Here is a 21271-nt window from a genome sequence, read left to right as displayed (position 1 = left end):
ACCTCTCTCTGCGGACGATTCCATTTGTTAAGCAATAACAGCAATGTTCTGAACACACCTTTCCAACATCCGGTTTGTGAATGCTGGCATGGAAAATTACAAACTATTGTGATCGTGTGGCAGCGGGTAATATGACAATGTGAAAAGTGCTTATTTTCTGTTAACTCTTTGCAATCGCTTAGACGTGAGCTTTGCTCCTTGTCATGCCCTAACTTTTCCCCATTGTGTCTTTAAAATGCTGCCTATTGAAGTAAAACGACTGGTTGAAGTCCTCTGAAGGTGCTGGAGGATGTGTTGTGGAGACTCATTATGACTCCAGTATTTCTCATTGCTGTGTGGATGTTAAGTTGGGAAGGGCTGTGGGTGGTAGCACGAGGCGAGGAGAGACCCTGTGACTCTGTGCTTACTCCTCAGAGTGCTTCCGCGTGACCACCAGATGGCGTAAGAGGAACCGCATCCATAATGTTGGCTGTTAACGTTCGATAGCTGCAAATAGTTTCATGTTAGTCAGAGCTGGATACTTTACAAAATGTGGTTTCCAAGGATACGCCCTCCCTCCCCGGTCAATCTGATTGAGTAAGAAGGGCAGGGAGGAATGTTGACCAACTTTTTCCACTCGGTGAATAAGCACAGTCCAATGCAGAAATCTTAAATCCAGTTGCAGAAGTCATGAATGTCGCTGCCTGGAGTTCCAACCTATGATCAGTACTACTGTACTTTCATTGAAGTTGTTAATTAGAGACCAAAACAGTTGCACCCAGACCAAAGAGGAGAGACAGGAAAAGACCTTTTATATCTCAAACTTTAAGTCATGCAACGGGCCACACACACATCGCGAGTTGCCACAGTGATCAGTCTCACGTCTCTGATTCGTGGTCTCTGCAGCATGACTCATGGGCAGGGACGAGGCCTCTGAGTCACTGCCTCCACCACAAAATTGCAAGGAAGAGAGGACCCACTCAAGATCATAACAATGAGTCACTGTGCCCAAATGTTTTACTTTTGGAAACATGCATCTCCATCAATTAAAAAGACAAATACAATACAAAAAATGCAAGAAATAAGTCTGTACAATACACGTCATTGTGCTTGGATAGAAATATTGTCCACATTTAACTGTAAATATACAAAACTAGCGCTTATTCATTGGTTTGATTCGCTTTGCAGCAAAGATCCCGTCACATTTGGTCTTAGTCTTCAGGAAAGTCAGTGTTTGAAAATGTACAAAAATGTGCAAATATTAAAGATGAATTATTCTGCAGAGAAAAAAGAGACCTACTTAAAACATTTCAAAACAGATTCGACATTTGTCTGCTGACTATCTGGAGCTGTGGATTTTTAGTTTCTAAATAGAGCAGCTGCATGTGACCACATCAATACAAGTAGTGATTCAGTCCACATAATAACTTCTGCATCCTTCAATTCATCAGCTTACAGAACATCTTCAATAAAAAAGAGAAATGCAAATGAAATGCAGGTTTTGAACTGATAAAGGCAGTGAATGTTCTCTGCAAAGTATTTCTATCTGGAAAAAACAAGATAACTAACAATACACCAAACTAATGTCTTGAGAATTCTAGCAAATTACTAAATTGCCTGAAATTATACTGTAGCTGTAACAAGCATGAGGTGGCACATAAACCTTTTTCGCTTTAAAAAAGACGATCTAGCTCACTGATGCATTTTCTCTTTATATTTCATGCTCTTAATAGAAATAAAGTTCACATGCATTCTTGTTGGTTGTGACACTGGAGAGATTGTTTTTAATGCTACCATTAATCATTCTAAAAAACAAAACATGCACTGCATTTATCTGACTACTTATTGCACACATCAAGTGTGTAACGACTGAAAGCAGACTGCCAAACAACAAGCACCCACAACCATCGGCAGTCTCATGGTGATTTTCTAAGCTACAATAATAAATCCATTGTTTCTTAAAAAATAACTTGGGAAATGACAACATGCCAACAGGGCACGAGGAGAGACGTGGGAGTGGTTGGAGATGAAAAGGGAGGGGGGGGGAGGGAGGAGGGGAGGGAGGAAGGTGTGGCGGACTATAAAGCATCCTTTGCATCCTTTTCCATCACGACAGCTCCTCTGACTTTTACTCTCCAGTCTCTATAAGTCTCTTCGAATCAGCTTTGGTGAGTAGAAAATATTATTTTGTCTGTTGTTTGATTTCATTCGCTGACTTAAATAAAGGCACCAAAAACTTTTTGTGAGAGGATATTCTTTTGAACAGAACACATTTAGGGTTATTTGTTTTTCTATCTGTGCTTCTTGTAAAAAACGCGCCGCTCATTTAGCTCTGATGCCGGTTGTTTGGATAACTTAAGGCCTGCAACGTCCTTTCACCGATGCATTCTGCCGATTCCGCTTTAACTGACAAACAAACAGAAAGGTGGAATTTGTTTTGCTCGCACAATTCCAACGTGTTTACAAACCCTCTGCCGCCACAGTCTCCTCGGCTCGCCACACCCCAGAGAGGCAGCAGCCCCACGTGAGTCAGGAGGGAACCAGAACCAACTCCCTCGGGCTCACGACGTCAGTGGAAAGAAATCAAGTCTTCGTTGGACTGAGTTAACTTTGAGGGAATAAGCTGTTGCCATAACGACGTCCCGTGCCGTTCGGCGGGGAGTTTGCACTGCGGGCCGTTGACCGGGGAGAATGAGACCCTTTTCTTAATAATGATGGTATATTAATACATTAGGAACTTAAAGCTCAGCAAGATTAAAAAGCTAAATATCAAAACTGCCGCAATGGTGAAGCAGACTCGAATATCAGATGTTTTCCCTTTTCGTCCCCTCCAAAAACATTCCCTCATGTTGTGTATAAATGCTGTCCGTTGTTAACATTCCAAATCTGCCCACAAGGCCACAGGATCCCTTATGGTGCGCGTCGGCGAACGCTACCAGACCTAGACCTTGTTTTTAGCCACAGCGGCATTTAAAGAAAGCGCCATGTTTTAGCAACTTCTCCAGCGCGTGACCTGGAGGTATTTAGGGAAAGGAAAGTACCAGCCTGACCTTCACCTGTGCAACCACAGCAATGCAGGACGGGGTGAGGGACGTGAGGGAAAATATCATGGGTCAAACTGAACGGTTTACTCTTTCTGTCCCTTTCAACCAGCAATCATCATGTCTGACATCCAGAAGGCTATGGCCCTCCTCATTGGCGTCTTTGATAAATACGCCGGCAAGGAGGGGGACAAGCACACCCTGACCAAGGGAGAGCTGAAAGAGCTGCTGCAGAATGAATTTGGTGATCTGCTCGGGGTGAGTGACCTTTGACCTCTCTGCCGTCCGTGGTTCTACGTCGTGATCGGTGAATGCTCCTGGTAGAAAGTGTACGACATCGAAGCTAATAGAACTCTCCGGTCGCACAACATTTTTTTTCTGCAGAAAACCAATGACCAGGCGGCGGTGGACCGCATCTTCAAGGGCCTGGACTCCAACCAGGACAACAGTGTGGACTTTAACGAGTTTTCCAACATGGTCAGCTGCCTCACCGTGCTGTGCCACGAACACTTCTGCAAAAAATAGGGATCCAGCGCCATCTTGGGGCCATTACAGAGAGCTGCCCTCCTGTGACCGCTAACTTTCTCCTATTAACTAAATCAACACGAAGGCTCAAAATATTATATTGTAACGCACAATGAAATAAACGTATTTCTTCGAAAAGCCCTTTGTCTGTTACTGTGTGGTCAGTGGAACTATATTTATCACAACATTACATAGTTGCACAAGCGTGTCAGGTCATATAGTTCAAGTACGTTTATGATACCTGCCAAAAAACACTTGAAGTGATGTTGACAATGAGCTTTTATGCCTTAAAAGCTTACAGCTGGTTTAACTTCAGGAAAGGAACAATATAACCACAGGTTAAGAAGAAGGAAAGGTTGTAATTTAACAAAGCCCTCTATTTAAACCACAGTTGAGGACTTTAATTTGTGGAGTGTAACGTCATAAGCAATAACGTCATTTTGTACGGTTTCATGTTAAAGTCTTACTTCGTCTAGTGTATTGTAATAGCTTATTGTGTATAACGTTTACTTATTCATTGTGATTAATTGGCAAACAATGCCGACTTTATCGTACTTCTCTGCTTATGAAACAGTTATGTTACATTTTAGTATTCTTCATTACTCTGTAATTGTCGACTACAGTTTTAATATACTACTGTAACTTTGGGTATCTTGTGTACTCATAGACTCCCTTATGGAGCTTATGGAGTTGCTTTGTTTTCTGAAATGACGTTAACAGCAGATTCAAATGAAGAGAAGTGATTCAAATATATCAAATGTGATGTTTTGGACCGCACAACGGCTCACGGGTCCTCAATGGGTCCTGGGTTCAAATCTCTATGGCAGCTGTTCTGCATGGAGGTCTGCATGTTTTCCTGTGTGGGACTCACATGTGAGTGCCCCAGTTACATTGTGCACAGCCCAGGGCCTTAACTGGTCACCCCGCCTCTCAACTCGTGCATGGCAGACCGGGCTGCCTGGATGAGAGGATGTAGCGAGGGGTGCTGATGGATGGGTGAATAAAATGTATATGGATCAACACATGGATTTATACAATTCTTTAATATTATGAGCAAATGTATATGTTTGATTGTCGCTCATCAGTTAAGTTGTAATTTCTCTGGTTTCCATTTTCAAAGAAAAAGAGATGAAGCTTCAAATCAAGTATTTTCAAATGTACAATGTTTCTTTAAGTGGCCATTTATGATTTTAATTAGTTTATTTGCCTGTAGACTTTGTTCTTTCTTCAACATCAATGTGTTGGACGCAAGTCCACAATGACTCAGTGTGTCACTGAAGCACTGAGACGCACAGGTTACAACTCCCTGTTTATAAATGAGTAATGATTGTTCCACTAAAATGGGGTCTGAGCAGAAGCCAAATAATATCCGCCATTGACATCACTTTTAGTACCGTGCCACAAGTCAACTAATCAATTCTTGAGAATATATTTTACCAATACTTATAATAATAATAATAATAATAATATAATACTCATTCAGGGTTCAATTAAAAAATAAAAAAGGCAAAAAAGGTCACTTCTAAAAATAAATAACGAATCAAGTTTAAAAATAATCAATAATCCGTTTTCTTGTTTCTCTTTTGATTTTTTGTTAGCGTTATAATGAATAACTTCGCATGGAGCAGATAGACGGAGCGGACTTTTGAGTGACGCCTCCGGCCGGTCACGTTGCGGGGCCGCGTCTGGCTACCGAGGGGCGGGCTATCGACGGCGGTCTGTGGCGCTAACGCTCTCTGCGGGACGGAGCTCCAGTGTTGTTTTGAATTTACGATAAGACACCGATTGTAACAGGGGGGCTCGGGGCCTTTTTGGATAAGATGGCGGATGCAGAAGACGACGAAACTCGGTCGGCTCCCCCTTCGGCATCGCGCAACGGTCCGGTCGTCGGCTCTGCGGGCACCGCGGGCCAGAACGCCGCCGCCGGTGTGGTCAACGCCACGTCGGGTCCGCGGATGGTGAGGATCGTCAAGTCCGAGTCCGGCTACGGGTTCAACGTCCGCGGTCAAGTGAGCGAAGGAGGGCAGCTTCGCAGCATCAACGGGGAGCTGTACGCTCCTCTCCAGCACGTCAGCGCTGTTTTGCCCGGAGGAGCGGCGGACCGAGCCGGGATTTCAAAGGGCGACCGGATCCTGGAAGTGTAAGTCAGCCTCTCTCGGTTCGGCGGCGGCCAGGTAACCGCTAGCCGCTACGGCTAGCTACCTGCGCTAGCTACCCAAAGTTAGCCCGTGTGTTAACGCGAGCTATCGCCCGCAACGCGACGTCACCCGTCTGTTATGACAACAGAAGAAACGTGAAACCGTTCACCCGGCTGGCTCGTTATTTGTCCCGGTAACTAACCACGTCTTGGGGAGGTGTAGCGTCACCGAGCTAACGCTTAGAGGCTTGTGAGAGAAGCTAACCAGCTTACATAAGTTGGACAACAAGCCCTGCATGTTGATTAGCCTCCGCTAGCTCAGCGAGCCGGGAAGCTAACGCGTCGTTTAGCTTCGCTCTGCTTCTCGGCGGGGTCGTAGCGACGGGGAAAAAGAAACCACAGTCTTGTTGACATCGTTTTTGTTGCGTGCATGATGGAAGCGTTGTGTGTTTTTGACGCTGCCCGAAGACACTGGACGCCAATGGCGCAAATCCATATGTGATTAGCTAACGTTAATGGTGCGTGTCCACGCATCTTGTCTTGAAGACACACGCATTGAGAATACTTGAGCACGGACACGGTACAGTTGTGGTCTTTATGTCCAATAAATGTACCTAAATGGTTTCGATATAATAAGAATAACTGTCCCTTGTCGAGATCTTGCTGAAAATAACCCATTTGTTAAAGTTCTCTTCGAACCTATAACTTTATAAGTGAGACCTGTAATACATTATAATTGTCAAAAAGGTGTTGCTGCAGATTCTCCTTCAGTTCACCTGCTTATATGGATCAAAATATAATAGATCTATTAATAACGTTCCCTCCTTAATAAAAGGAAAATGCTGGAATAATGTTAATAGTAACGAATGGTGTATAATTATGCTGTGTGTGTGTGTGTGGCCTATACGCTTTTAACTTCAGGGTTTGAGCAGTTTAAACATGTTCTTGTACTGTGACTCGGTCAAACGAGAAGAGAAACCTGAAAACAAGGAACACTAAAACGAATGTTTCCTGATTCCTGATTCCTAATCAACATTGACTTGCTGAGGCATCAAAAGTTCCTCTCAACCTTTCGCTCTGTGGTCATGTGACAATACCAGTACTTATCATGTGACTTATTAACCACCTCCAACATTTTGCAAAAACTCAGACGAGTCAGCCTATTTAGGATTGTCAAACATCAGCATCGTTGTTTGTGTAGAATAAGATTTTTACTGTCACCTTTTTATAAAGAAGAAAGTGTCATTTGGCTTTTCATTAATACAAGTTTTGATCATATATAATCTAATCATTTTTCTTATTATCTTCTATTTGATTTATTATTCAGAGAAAATAATCACACTCTCATTAAGTTATTTGAATAGCTGCTTGCTTTGAAGTTAATTTTCACTTTTGCTGTAGACTTTAGGTAATTTATACTTATTGCAGCATTTAACCAGTGTTTCCAATTTTGTGGCTATTGTGGCACCTTTCTGCCAGATGTTGCTTTGCTGCTGTTTTGTCTAATAAGAGGATAATGGGATCAGATTATAGTTTGGAGCAAAACTTTTATCTTCACGTGTTTGGTCACCACCCACTCCTTTGCTGTCCGGTTAAAGAACTCTGAGGAATGCCATCATGTCAATGTCTATTCTATTTCTGTTCTCTACTTCTATTCCCATTCCTTCCATTGTTGGTCATTTTCATCCACGTTAGATTCGTTCCCCCATCGATCCGTGATTCCAGACAGATAAAACATTTAAAAGCAACGAGAAGGACATGGCATACGGTGGACCGACTCTCACATTCTCAGTCCTCACCTGTGTCTGCCTGCTGTTTCTCTTCGGGCGATTAGCAGAGACACCTGATGCTGGAGCCATCTGGCCTCTGCAAAGCCAAGAAGGGAGGTGTCTCACGGCACCAAAGGACAGGGAGACGTTAGAACTGACCTACTTACACAACATTGTGTTTTCTCAACAGAGGACCAAATGCGCTGACATTACCAGACACCATGATTAGTCAAAAGAGCAGGACGCGTATTTGCAGCCCTGTTATATTTGTGTGCACTGCAGCTCTGTGATGACTCTTGTTGTTGTTGTATTTATATAACGTTAAAAACATGAATTAATCAAATGACAAAAAGGTGGGAAAACTTTCAACTTTCCTTTTGTCTTCCCCCCCCCCCCCCTCCTTCTCTCCCTCCCCCTCTAGGAATGGGGTGAGCGTGGAAGGTGCCACCCACAAGCAGGTGGTGGACCTCATCCGTGCAGGGGAGAAGGAGCTGGTTCTGGCTGTGCTGTCGGTCCCAGCTCAGGAGGCCGACGGACTGGAAGGAGGAGACGAGGTCCAAATCACTTATGACTACAGCGACAAGCAGGCTGTGCCCATCTCCATTCCCACGTACAAACACGTAGAGCAGCACTCGGAGAGGTTTGTGGTGGGTACCAGTCTGACACACAAGCTTTGTTTCTTTAAAAGCCACTTGCGGCTGTGCCTTTAAACTAATAATGTTTTCTTAATGGCCACAGGTGTACAACGTGTACATGTCCGGTAGACAGCTGTGCTCAAAGCGCTACCGGGAGTTTGCCATCCTGCACCAGAACCTCAAGAGAGAATTTTCTAACTTCAACTTCCCAAAGCTCCCCGGTAAATGGCCCTTCTCCCTGTCCGAACAGCAGCTGGATGCTCGCCGCAGAGGCCTGGAGGAATATCTCGAGCGAGGTAGGCTGATACGGGAGGCCGCTGGCGCTTCAGAGACAAAGGCAATTTGTCTCTAATTATCCACACGTGTACCACGAGATGTTGTGAGCCGTCTGTAATGGCCATAAGAAAAGAACAGAAAGAAATCATTGAATGTGTACAAATAATGTAGTTCGGGTAGAAAAAGTTCCGGCTGTGATTTAATTTTCTGCCATACATTGAATACTATAAATCTAATCAAAGCATGCTTAAATGAGTTACGCTGACCTGCGCTCTTCATCTCCGTCTGTATCGGCCTCTAGTTTGCTCTGTGCGGGTTGTCGGGGAGAGTGACATCATGCAGGAGTTTCTCTCTGAATCAGATGAGGTAAAAAAATCCTTCTTTATTTTTCTTTTACGGTCTTCAATGCATTTGGCTTTAGCTATTTCTGTGGCCATTTTTAATTGTGAGCTTTTAAAAGTTAAATATTCAAGACTTCTTGGGGAATTGGATACTTGTGATAAAGTTCTGAATATATCCGTCAACCTCTTTGTCAGTGCTACAAAGTAGACTATTTGCCATGAAAAAGCACCAGAGGTTAATTATTTAGTTATAGTCCTAAAGAAAATGGTGCATTTAGCATCTGCTGTTCTCATTCGCTGTGCAGAACTACAATGGGGTGACGGATGTAGAGCTGCGGATAGCCCTTCCAGACAAGACCACCATCTCCGTCAGAGTACGCAAGAACAGCACCACCGATCAGGTGTACCAGGTAAGGTCACATGACATCTGCTGGGATCATGCTGTCATTGGACAGTACATTTCCCCAGTGGTTTTGGACCTCCCAATTTGTTTTCGGATTTGCATTCTCAGCTAGAATTATGACACCGAGGACCTCAAAAGTCATATCGTATCTACTGGTTTGGTATTCCCGGCTAGTGGACCATGCATTCATGCTAATAGGGAGAAAAAACAAACTTGGAACAGATACATAAAAAGTGGTCAAACAATGTTCACCTGACGTAACTGACTGTGTGTCTTCTGAAGGCGTTGGTGATGAAGGTCGGAATGGACAGTATTATGGCGAGCTACTTTGCCCTTTTTGAAGTCATCAACCACTCCTTTGGTAAGATCTAAATGTGCACATGATTTCTATGAGTGTTTCACATGTCCCGTCTCATTCAAAGCCTTGTTTTGTTGACTTATCACATGATCACTAGACCTGCACCATTGCACTGGTTACTTTAATTCATTGGGCCTAGGGCTGAGCACCGTTTCAGACAGCAAGGCCAGGTCATTTTGTACAGGCCAGAATTAATTATATCCTAGCGACTGAACTGACCCCCCCTCCCCCTTTTCATACCCCTCCTCCACCCAATCCTTTCTATTATCTGTTGCAGTGCGGAAGCTGGTTCCTAATGAGTTTCCCCACAAGCTTTATGTGCAGAACTACACGTCAGCAGTGCCGGGGACTTGCTTGGCGCTCCGCAAATGGTTGTTCAGCTTCCAGGAGGAGGAGCTGCTACGAGACAACCCGTTGGCGCTGCACTACTGCTTTCACCAGGTAATGCCACTAATTGAGTCCCCCGTGCCATGGAGCAAAAGGGGACCTGGCATTAAATGGTTCCTCGGGGCGACCGCGTTCAGTGTGAACACACTCCGAGGCGATGCGTACATGTTATTTCCTCCTAGTTGGTGTTAACTCGAGTTTTACTGTGAACTCAAATATTCCTCTAATAGAAATGCACAAGAACATAAAGGCAACGGTGTACAAGCTGGCAGCTGTAGAAGGACGGTTGCACCTTTTAGGCATGGGAGGTTCATCGTGAACCATAACAGCAATTTCGTCTGCTGATAATCAGCCAAACAATCAGTTTAAACTAGTTGTTACACCAGTGACATTGTAATTTGATTGCTAGCATTGATCGAACCAGGGTACTTGAGGCAGGATATATATATATATATATTTGCGAAATGTTTTGTATGTATAATTATTTTTGTGGAGGTGAACTGGAATAATAAATGGTGTTGTGACTTCTTCCCCTCCCAACCACCGTCCAGGCATTGGAAGATGTGAAGAAGGGATTCATAAAAACAGAGGACAAATCCTACCAGCTGCAGAAACTGGCAGAGCAGCGCAAGATGGCCACGGTCAGTCCTACAGACCCCTCTTTGTTCAGGGAGGGGATTGGGGGGACTGCACTTTTTGCCCACTGACCAGAGCCATCACCAAAACGTTACCAAAAAATAAATAAGAATAAGGCCCTTCAGTGGTCTGAACAGAGATCGAGCTGTTGAGTTCATATAGATGCTCGGTGAACATTGACCGAACTGTGGAATGAGAGAGTCTGAAGGCTTCTCTGTGTCTGAATTAAACTTCATCACCACAGCTATGCAGCCACCCTGCACAACGTCGCCAAACGTTTGCCAATTCAGCGATGTTCAGGCGGACAACAACATTTAATTCATCAGGAACTGAACTGAACTGAACCAGGCAAAGAATCCAGAATGTTTTGTAGTGTTTGCATGAAAGAACTAAAGGATTCTGAACAAAGCCGTGTTGTGAGGCAGTGCAACAGAAATATCAATATTATTTAGATCCATCTAATTCGGTCTAGTTTGTCACTCAAACTTCCTCTTATAAAACAAACATGTTGGAAGAGGTGTGATTGTATTCCTCATGTTGTTTGGATTGCCGTTACCCGATTACCCACAGGATGAGTGACAGAAGCGTTCTCTATATCTACAATACTCTTAGTACCTGAGTCTGTTGCGGACATGCAAGGGCTACAACGAGGTGTCCTTCCCCCACTGCTCCTGTGACTCCAGAAGGAAAGGACATGTCATCACAGCGATCAGCATCCATCACTTCAAGCTGCACGCTTGTACCGAGGACGGCACGCTGGAGGTGAGTGAGAGAATATAGAAATACCACCAGGTAACCATGGAGATCTTTACATATCATTGTATGGAACGTTTATGAGTGAAAAGTGTACAGTAAGATTAAATCATGTATTTTTCCTGGATGGATTTAATTTCCCCAGATAGGGAACTGTGAGCTTCGTATTTTAAATGTCTTATATCTGCCCAGAACTCACCTGCTGTTACCTCTCTCCCCCAGAACCAGGTGATAGCGTTTGAGTGGGCCGAGATGCAGCGCTGGGACACGGACGAGGAGGGGATGGCTTTCTGCTTTGAATACGCCCGAGGAGAGAAGAAACCTCGCTGGGTCAAGATCTTCACTCCATATGTAAGTGGGCACACGCCGTCAACGCGGTCTTCATCGTGTTTGTATATTTAAGGACTTTGTCGAATGCAAAAGAAGATCAAGCCGTTTTTTAAATCACAAGTATGTTGTAACAAGTCGTTATTGGTTTGACTGTCGCCACACTTTCCTTCACGCGCAATAACGAGAGCAATAGCCAGCGCAGCCTCGTCACTGTGACTTTGTGGCGCCTTGGAAGGCTGACTTGTAATTCTGTTTGCTTTTCGTCCCAGTTTAACTACATGCACGAGTGCTTCGAGCGGGTCTTTTGTGAGCTGAAGTGGAGGAAACAGGTAAGGACCACTCCTTTCCTCCTCCTTCCTCTCATTGTGGGAAGCACATGACTCCATTCCAAGTCTGATATTCTAAACATAGCCCAACCGTTACAGGTTTTTTTTCTCTACTCACACAAAAATACCCCTAAGAAGTCGTCGCCTGGACCATGTTCCGAATTTTAGATTTTCCATTTATTGTGTAATGATTGTTTGTGTGTCAGGTGGAGGAAGAGGCATCCGACAAAGACAACAAGAACTGCAGTAACAATGGTAAGCAGCGAGTATTTTCTGTCCTGAATACAAAGCGATAACAGCTCTAACGCTGAATGATAAGAGACTAGATATCATCTATAAATAAATATGTATTCAGATATGGTACTGAGTGACGGCTCCCATCTAGCATCATGAATTATGCAAAACAAACCTGACCATCTAAAAGGGCAGGTGCAGGGAGAGAATTTTAACAATGCTATCTTCTTTTTTTAATGTGTATTGAAGGCAAATATAAACGTGCACCTTTTCCTAGCATATAATTAACTGAAGTTCAGTGACATTTAATTACTGAAAGGGTACTTTCAGATTCGCTTGTGCTCCATTATCTGTCTTGGGCAGCTCTTACAGCATTATAAGCAACTGCGCGTAGGCAAAGAAAGTATGAATTAGAGAGAAGGCTGCATTTATGGACGATTCCCACGGAGCCCCACAAAGCCCTTCACCAAGGAAAGAGTCACTTCTACTCCAGTTCTATCCAGTTATTGTGAGGAGATCGGTGTGTGTGAGACACGTGACTCGCCATCAGGGCATCTGCGAGAGAGACGCTCACTAGAAGGAAGTTGGAACTGCTGGTCCCATGTGAGACGGCACAAGGCCAGCACCTCAGGAATGTGGAGAAGCAGCTACGGAGACTCGCGAATCAGCTGAGTACTGAGAAAAGGGAGATTGTTGTTGACATCCATTTATATTAGAAGGCTGCGGCATGCCTTCGAGCCACTCACTGAATCACAGTCACTTATAATCAGGTAGAGTCGGAATTCTGGGAAAATGGAGTGATGTGTGTTGTTGGCCGTTTTTAATAAGTCACATGTTATAACAAACCCCCCCCCAAGAAGGCCTGTCATTCAGACTTGTCCTCTGAATCGTCTCTCTGTTCCAGAGTATCTGCCTCCTCTGGAGACGCAGCAGAAGGGATGGCGCCACCTGGGGGGAGAGATCGCAACTTCCTAAAATCACATGACATCACTCGAACTAGAACTGGTCCACTTGCATCTCCATAGCCACCTCAGAGCGCCCCATCGACGAAACGCCGACCTCAGTGAGAGACTGAGGCCGTCCACGGCCCCCGAAAAACTACGACCGGACGCACCCGGGAATGGAATAGCCGGACTCCACCGACCCCCAGGGACACACACACACACACACACACACACACACACACTCTCACACAGAGCGGGATGAGAGATGAAGGAAAATAAACAACAGCCAACTTTCATATCTTTCACTACATCTCCATAGCGCGTTTGTTGTTGGTCGCCCCCCAATGTGCGGCAGGACACAAGCAGCTTCTCTCCACCGGTAGAGGTGTAACACACACACACACACACACACAGCGAGGGAGTGGTCCGGGGCACTACTGCTCCGGGAAAAGGGAGCACCTCGACGAATGCATCGCCACTCCACACGGGAGCCAACACGTGAGATGGAAATGTCCAATGGTGATTGGCTCTTGCCTCTCGTCTGCTGAACTGAGCTGACAGAAATACGGATGAAGAGATGTAGGGGGATGAAGGGGGAGGGTTCAGTTCTGTATTGCTTAGTGACAGAGAAAGAAAGCAAAAGGATGCTTTACACTGACGGGGACAACAAAAGAAAAGGTTCAGGTTTTTTCCTTTTTAAATCCGTATGGTCAGATGTATTCTGCCCTTGTCTGAAAACATAGTCAACAAATGGAGCTGTAAAGAAAGTGTGTGGGGGAGGGGACGGGTCGTGATTATGTGTATGTTTATCTTACTTCTGATAAAATATAGATTAATATAAGAGCTATAAAAAAAAAAGTTTCTTGAACTAACACAATGAAACACTAACTGCGTTGCTGCTCTAACAAATTTCAACTTTTCCTCTTCTGTTCCACGCTGTTGAGAGGAGACGTCTGTTAGCGACCGTTTGTGTATTTCTGCCCCTCGACAGTGTTTTAATGTGGTTATTTTGCAGAGCGCGTGAGTTGAGAGGAAGATGGGCCAAATGTTTATAGAATGGCATGCAGTGTGACTGACAGATTGTGGACATAAAGACAAAAGACAAGTTCTGTCTGAGTTGCAGTTCTTTGAACGGGCAGCAGAGGGCAGCAGAGTGCAGGACATTTTTAGCTGGAGGCTTGAAAAAAAAAAGATTGAACTCCCGAGCGCCATCCAGAGTGATCCCTCCGGCTCTGTAACCCACCCAGAAGCATCACTCCTCTTCAGCCTGTCCAATAACTACGTCAGGAGGACCGATGGGGTGTGTGTGTGTGTGTGTGTGTGTGTGTGTGTGTGTGTAGAGTAGATTGTGCATACAGTTGTGTGACTGCAACCAACATACATAGCAATGCACCAGCTCGCACTGGTACAGTTGCGAGCTGGTGCTACACCAGCTCGCAACTAGAGATCGTGGATCGTGGTGCTACTGATCTACACCGATTTTTCTTTTTAGAGCAGCACTTAAGTTATTTTTTCCCAACATGTTTTTCTCTTGGTAGATTTTCAATTTATTTGTTCTCAGACAATGTGCGTAAACGTATTGATTTCCTTTTTAAATGCAATAGAGCTTTCTTTATCCCACTAATGGCGTAGTTTGCAGCCGCTCATTACTGACTCATTCTTGAGCTTCACTCCAGTAACCAAAAACCTGAACGCGCGAGTCCTGCCGGTTACTCTTCTTTCTCACACTGACATAAAGCACAGGTTTCAGCTCTGCGTTAGTCTCTCGCTCTCTGTCTATATTTGCAGTTGAGCTTAGTTTTTGCGGTTGAATAAAATGGTTAATTCATGCCTGGGTTCAGTCCTGATTTGCTTTCAGTCCGTTACCTTGGAGCACGCTGGGTCGTGTGCGTGTGCACCGCTGCCGCGTGCGCTCGTCCTCTGTGTTTATCGTTGACATTGCTGATAAGCTTTTGCGCTCTGATTGGACGTGTCTGATGAGCTGTCGGTGTGTGCGAGCCAGCAAATGAAGATGGGATTTTGTACCCGTAAGACAACGCGGACGGCAGACAGATGGAGACAAATGGGAGGCGTCATCTGTTGTCGATAGCTAACGTTCGCAGGCCGAGACACAAACACAGAGAAACCCCTGTTTGTGGTCTGATAAACGGTAAAATGGCCAGATGTGTAGTTATTATTCATCCTGTCACCTCTAAGGACCGGCCTCCGTTATGAACAACACACACACACACACAGGATAGCTGGATTGTCATTTTGACAGCCAGAATAAAAGCCATTTCAGAGATGGATGACATAACAACTGGAGCTGTTCAACCATCCAGAAACGTTTTTCTCTCTTCTTTGTAAGACGGAGACACAGCGAGTGTGTGTGTGTGTGTGTGTGTGTGTGTCTGTGGGGGCTTTTCTGTCCTCTCCTCGTACTCCAGGTTGGTCTCCTGTAAACACCGGGGGCTGTGGTTGCCGTGGCAGCGCCACGTTGGCTCAACACGCCCAGTGCGGCCTCTGTTGGCTTGTTCCCTGTCAGTCAAGTGACTCCGCCGATATTGTATTAAAAGCAGTGTTTCCGTGTTTGTCGTTTGTTCTCGGCCCCCGGGGCTCATGCTACTGTGAATAGGCTTTCAGAAAGCTGCTGGGGTCTTTTTGTTTCCTCCGTATTTCTGTGTTTTTGGGTCGTGTCGTCGGCGCCAGCTGCCACCTTGCGCTCCGTCTCAGTCACAGGCAGGTGCGCGTACCGTCAGTTGTTCTCCGTTTCTGTCATCCGTGCGATAAACGTCATTGTAGCCGTGTTTAGGTGAACGCAGAGCGGTGACAGGAATGTCAAGGAGCACGTCTTCATGTGGTCGGCCCGTGTTTGTTCGTCAGTGTACCTCCTTGCTGTTAGTGTTTTGAGATGCCGGACGACCTCGGCTTGTCAGGGAATGGTTATTTGAATTTGTTTTTAAAAAGGATTGAATTCTGCACAGGAAAGATAAAAGGAGGCTTGCCGGGGAAGCAGACATGGAGGCGGGAGAATAAGTAATTAAACGCGTCCACGTGAGGCTCATTAAGTTCATGTTCATCCCAACCGCCACTGAAATGCTCGTCTGAGTGATGCTGTTGCTATGGTAACGCATTTGGAACCTCATGCCGAGTGAGCGCTTGATTTCAGCCACCTCATTCGGCGGCACATGTCGTGTTTGATGGTTTTACCGTTGGCTCTAAATTCTCCGGCGGCGTTGGAAGTGGCCTTTTTCGAGGTCGCCCGGCCCGTCTCTTTCCTCCTCGACGCGGTCGGCTCAGTCGGACGCGCTACGATGTTCTCGCCACTTCAAGTGGATACTCGGCGTCCCTCGGCCCTCTGGAACGCACGCACGCACAGAATCAGAATCTGGTTTTCCCATTTCAGCGGTCTTGACATGTGAGCGACCCGATGGACGAGCAGTTCTAAAAAAAAAAAAAATTTTAAAAAAAAGTGTTGGCCTTGGTGATATTAATTTGTGCTCATTGCTTTGAAACACGGGGCTTTTACCCGACGAGTAGGCAGTGACATAAATTAAAGACCTAAGCCTTGTTTGTCTGTCTTCAGCAGAACCTGTAAATAGTTGTTTTTGAAAAGAAAAAGAGACCATCTCTCTTGGACAAATGCACTGTTGTTTCTCCAACTGAACGCTTTTATTTATTTAAACAGAAATTCTACATATTGGGGAAATGATAGTGTACAAACCGTTGGTCTTGTGCGTGCGCAGCGGCTGTACGGAGTACAGCTAACACAAGGAAACTAGCTGTTTAAGAGAGAGAAGAGCATCGTCAATTAACACCTGGTGCAGAACCAGGCTACTAAATGGAGTTTTATATAAAAAAAACACACACATGAAGGTTTACTAACCAATATAAAAAAATGGGGGAAAAAAGCTTTGAAAATGTTGTGTAGAGTAATAAATTGTAACAATATTTTAAATAAAGTTATATATTGGGAACAAATGGCGGCGGTGTGATGTGATTTCGGCGGTTGATGACATGTAACCTGGGCTCCTTGTTTTTATTGCGGCACTAACGTGAATCTGCTTCCAGGCGCCTTTTTACCACCTGGTCCGGTTGTGGTTGTAAATGTATGGATTATGTTTTCTTTCCAGCACTCATCTGAGACCAATTAACTTCTTGAATGGGGGGGAAATGAGCTCACCTAATAAGCTTTTATTATCTTTAAATGTCAATTGGTCAAAGAATGTTTCAGCGGTGCTGAACAAATTGCTTTTAATGAGTGTTTCTTTTGTGAGCTGCCAAGCAAGGTGATTGCAGGTTGGAGGTTAGTTTTAAACGCCTCGCGCCCGGGGAGACGAGTACTTTGTGCCTGTATGCAAATTGAGTTCATATTCAGCGGCTGGTCTTCTACATCTGGAGCTAAATCATTTGCAACTGGATGTGTGAGGAGATGAATCCAATTTGACAGCAATGCTCTTATTTTTTATTAACACTTGTTGGAACGGATGTGACAGATGTGACAGTTTGCTGGCAGGAAACATTTCCCTTATGCTCATTTCTCTGCTCAAAGGGGTTTAAGATGAATGAAAAAGCAGAGTGCCACTACTTCTCAGGGAGCTTAGCGAATGACAGACTGAAGACACTGTTCTAGATTAGTAGATATCTCACTTATGAAAAGTGGGCTTTTTATATCTCCGTGGTTTACACTGCTGTATTTAACTAAGAAAAAGCACATTTCCTTGCTGAAAACAGCCCCAGGTTCTGCAGGAATTGGAGCAGCGGCGCACAGTTGAACACGGGTTCCACGGCAGGGAGCGCCGCCGCTAATTAAAGCTCCACAGGCACATTATTATTATTCTGGCCAAGCGACAGGGAAGGGGGACGTTCGGGTCTTTTTCTATCGCTCACCGTGCTCAACAGGAGCTTTTATCAGTCGATGAGAAGGTCGTGAGAAACTACGGTGAGGCTGTGATCTTACCAAAAATACAGGGCCTCTTCATGCTCCCGGTGGAGCGGAGCCTGTGGAGTGTGTGTGCATTGGCACAGCCGAGGTGAAAATACTCCTCTCTACTCATCCCGACTTCACCGCATGCCCTCACTTTCCTGTGGTTGTTTCTTTTATCCAACCAGACCATAAACTGTTACTAACCATCATGGTTTTAATACTTATTTCATGCCTGTCCGTAGCAAATATGAGTTTTTGAGTTATTGAGCAATCATAACCTCTGTAGGATATTAGAAATAAACTGACAACCCGGTTCATAAAATTAATAAAATGCATATAGTGTACACCAGAATACAGCCATGATTCTGATAGTGTAATCAGTAAAGTAATGACAATATTGTAAAACCACATTAGATGTAATGTAATCAACTGCAATGCATGCATGTAATACTTGCACAACAACTGATATTGACTAAGGGTCATTCAAAATCCAAGTTACATTGAACTCACCAGAAGACTCCCAGAGGACACTGACTTTCACACCTTTAAGCATTGTTATAAATACCTGTAGGAACCATTGTTTTGGAGTTCGCTGGTGGAGGCGACAGACGGGCACTAGGGATGGTAAAGGACTGACCTGGGGCCTGTTGGTTGCTGAGACCAGCGGCTCCTCAGCTGAGATGTTCTTTTTACCACAACACCATCTCTTTTATTAAAAACATTTGATTTTAACCGTTCGATCTGCGATGCCCTCTGTCTGTCCAGCGTTTCTTCATTTTTGAACACAACACCTCTAAGACCAGGAACTACCTGTCTTTATTGATAAACTGGTCTGATATTGGGTTGATATTGAGTTAAGACCATTCGTATCCAGTTGGCACTGATTTGTTGATTTGCAAGTCAGAAAAATATCAAGACATAAGCCACAACTAAAAAAGAGGAAGCACCACATCTAAAGAACTTTTTGAGAATTTGATTTTAAAAAAAGTATTTAACCTATACTTCTTTAAATTCACTTTAACTGAAACACTTAATAGTGTAAGTTAAACATACTAACCCTTTTTGAACATCAGAAGTCATCAACGGTTAAATTAGGACCTGCTTCACATTGAAATGTAGCCATTTCCTTTTTTGTTTTTAGTTGAAATGGTTGAAACGTTTACACATCGTTTGACTTGTGAATCCCCAAATCCACCCTCCCCGCCATAATAAAATGTGTCATAAAATGGACATAGTCGTGTACAGTTGGTCGTGTGCAGTAAGTTATTCTTAATGAAGTGAGCAGAGGACTAACACCCGACGTGCCGCTCGATAAGAAACTCTGTTTGCTTAATCGGGACGGAGGGCTGATTGTAGCTGTCGGGCTTTAATAATGTCCTCTGGCTTGTGGCCCAACGGGAGGGAACACGCGTTGAGTCCACTTAACGTCCACCTGTGGTGAGGCCGCTGTCCCGCACGCAGCTGCAGCTGTGGTGGGTTCTTTTTTTTGCTCTCTGTTCCTTTTCTGCTTCTCAGACTAGAAGGATGGATCTGAAATCTCAATTAATGTCGTACAACTAAAAACTTGCCTAATGTATAATATAAAAGCACAGCGGCATCAGATCACGGCTCCTCTTAACGCCCTCTGTTCTGCTCTGGATCGTCCCTGTTTGTTTTTCCTCATTTGGGGTGAAGCCAGTTGAGTTGCAGAGAGTTGCAACATTCTCCCTCGAGGGGCAACTAAGGATTCAGCTGCATAAGATATGAAAATGCGCATCGCACTTCAGTGGTGCATCGCGAATGCAATTGTGTGCCTATTAAAGTACTTTACATAGCATCTAATGCTTCACTTCAAGCACAGAAACACTTTTCTTCCGTTATCTTTCATATTTTGGTCACAGGTTTTAGACATAACTCATAGTGCAAAAATCTTAAAAAGCATCTAAAATATTAAAGTGTCAGTTGCGTGATGATTTTCAACCTGATTGCGGAGTCATCACATGAAATTAAAAGTGCGAATAGCTGCTCAACCACGACATTAAACATTATTAACGGCAAAACCTATTCGTCACGAGGATTTTTACCCAGCGTGACAAAACGGTTATCTTGGCCTCCTCTGAGTTTTCAGCATTCTCTTTTTTTAATCTGACTTTTGTGAGTCCCCCGGATTTTATGAAAGAGAATATTTGATCGCTTCAGATGCGCCTTCGTTCATTATTCACAGCGCAAGCGACACAGATAAAAACCCCATTGATTTGCTTGGGTTGGAAAGTAAGTCAAATTCCTCAACAACGAAGCGCGTGTCTGGGTAGAAATCAGTTTAAAAGGAACCTGGGGAATTAAGTTATTAACTTTCCTCGGCGCGTTGGGTGCATCATGTCCTGTAGCCGGCGCCACAGGGAGCAACCAGTCACTGTTGACCTGTCGTTTAAGAGCTCTCTGTCCTCCGCCCGGACACCTCGTGTCCACTTAACCTCGTGACCGCGGCGGCCCGGGCCGGTGATCCGGCGCTCCGTAAAGCGAATGAATGTGTCTCGGCGGGATTAATCGGGCCTAACGAAACATCTGCAGGTAGGCTCGTCGGTAGGATTGCAGCATCAATCACCGTCCGGAGCGTCTCTCCCTCTCTGCTTCCCGTCAGCCGTATCGACCAGCGCCGCTTTGGGCCCTTGGTAATTAAAAGGCATTGATCGGCCTCAGCCGCAAGATGTCGGGGAGCTTTTATGCAGCAGTGCACGCTGGGCCCCCGTGAGAGAACAGGTGTGGGTGTAGATGGACGGGTGCATCTAAATGTTTTGCTTGTGCAGTGTTTGATTGAATTGATGTGCGTCCATGCCGTGTGGGATTGCCTCATCTGTTATCTCTGCCTGTGTTTAGTCTTTTCTCGTACATGTGTGTGCTCTGATTGCATCTCTTTAGCTGACATTTTTAGCTTCCATATCGCTGATCTATTCCCACAGCTATAGAGCAGCTTGGGCCCTAATGGGCTCAGTTGAATTACGCATCTGGTGAAGTATTTGAGGCCTGGGAGAAAGCTTTTGGTCCGTGAGCTTTTATTAAAATAGAGATTGTGGGGTGAGAAAAAAAACAACAATAACTGATTGATTATACGCATTCGCAACCCCCCCGAGGCTCATCTTTACCATGGACACACACACACACACACACACACACACACATTCTCACTCTTCTTTTATTCCATCTGACTGAACGCCGTAAATCTGAGTGCTGCCAGATCGCTAACGCTGCACATTTTTCGCCCCTAAGAGAGGAAGCGAGTTCCCCCGTCAAACAGAGGGGCCTTGGGCGGGC

General features: G+C 44.8%; 2 protein-coding genes across 2 annotated transcripts; both read left to right on the top strand.

Moving 5' to 3' along the window:
* The first annotated feature begins 2036 nt into the window (after positions 1–2036).
* LOC120826670 (ictacalcin) lies at positions 2037–3683 on the top strand. Its single transcript, XM_040189139.2, has 3 exons — positions 2037–2147; positions 3133–3278; positions 3405–3683. Exons 2-3 carry the CDS (start codon positions 3141–3143, stop codon positions 3543–3545), a joined length of 279 nt encoding a protein of 92 aa, XP_040045073.1. The 5' UTR covers positions 2037–2147; positions 3133–3140; the 3' UTR covers positions 3546–3683.
* An 894-nt stretch (positions 3684–4577) lies between these two features.
* On the top strand, positions 4578–17034 carry snx27a (sorting nexin 27a). Its single transcript, XM_040188450.2, has 13 exons — positions 4578–5685; positions 7873–8098; positions 8190–8382; positions 8664–8728; positions 9009–9113; positions 9389–9467; positions 9742–9905; positions 10403–10492; positions 11100–11249; positions 11463–11591; positions 11840–11899; positions 12103–12151; positions 13035–17034. Exons 1-13 carry the CDS (start codon positions 5366–5368, stop codon positions 13103–13105), a joined length of 1701 nt encoding a protein of 566 aa, XP_040044384.1. The 5' UTR covers positions 4578–5365; the 3' UTR covers positions 13106–17034.
* The last annotated feature ends 4237 nt before the right edge of the window (positions 17035–21271 follow it).

Source organism: Gasterosteus aculeatus, chromosome 10 (assembly GCF_964276395.1).
Source record: "Gasterosteus aculeatus chromosome 10, fGasAcu3.hap1.1, whole genome shotgun sequence".
Taxonomy (NCBI): Eukaryota; Metazoa; Chordata; class Actinopteri; order Perciformes; family Gasterosteidae; genus Gasterosteus; species Gasterosteus aculeatus.
The sequence above is the reverse complement of the archived record's forward strand: the minus strand, read 5'-3'. Positions and strand labels throughout refer to the sequence as shown.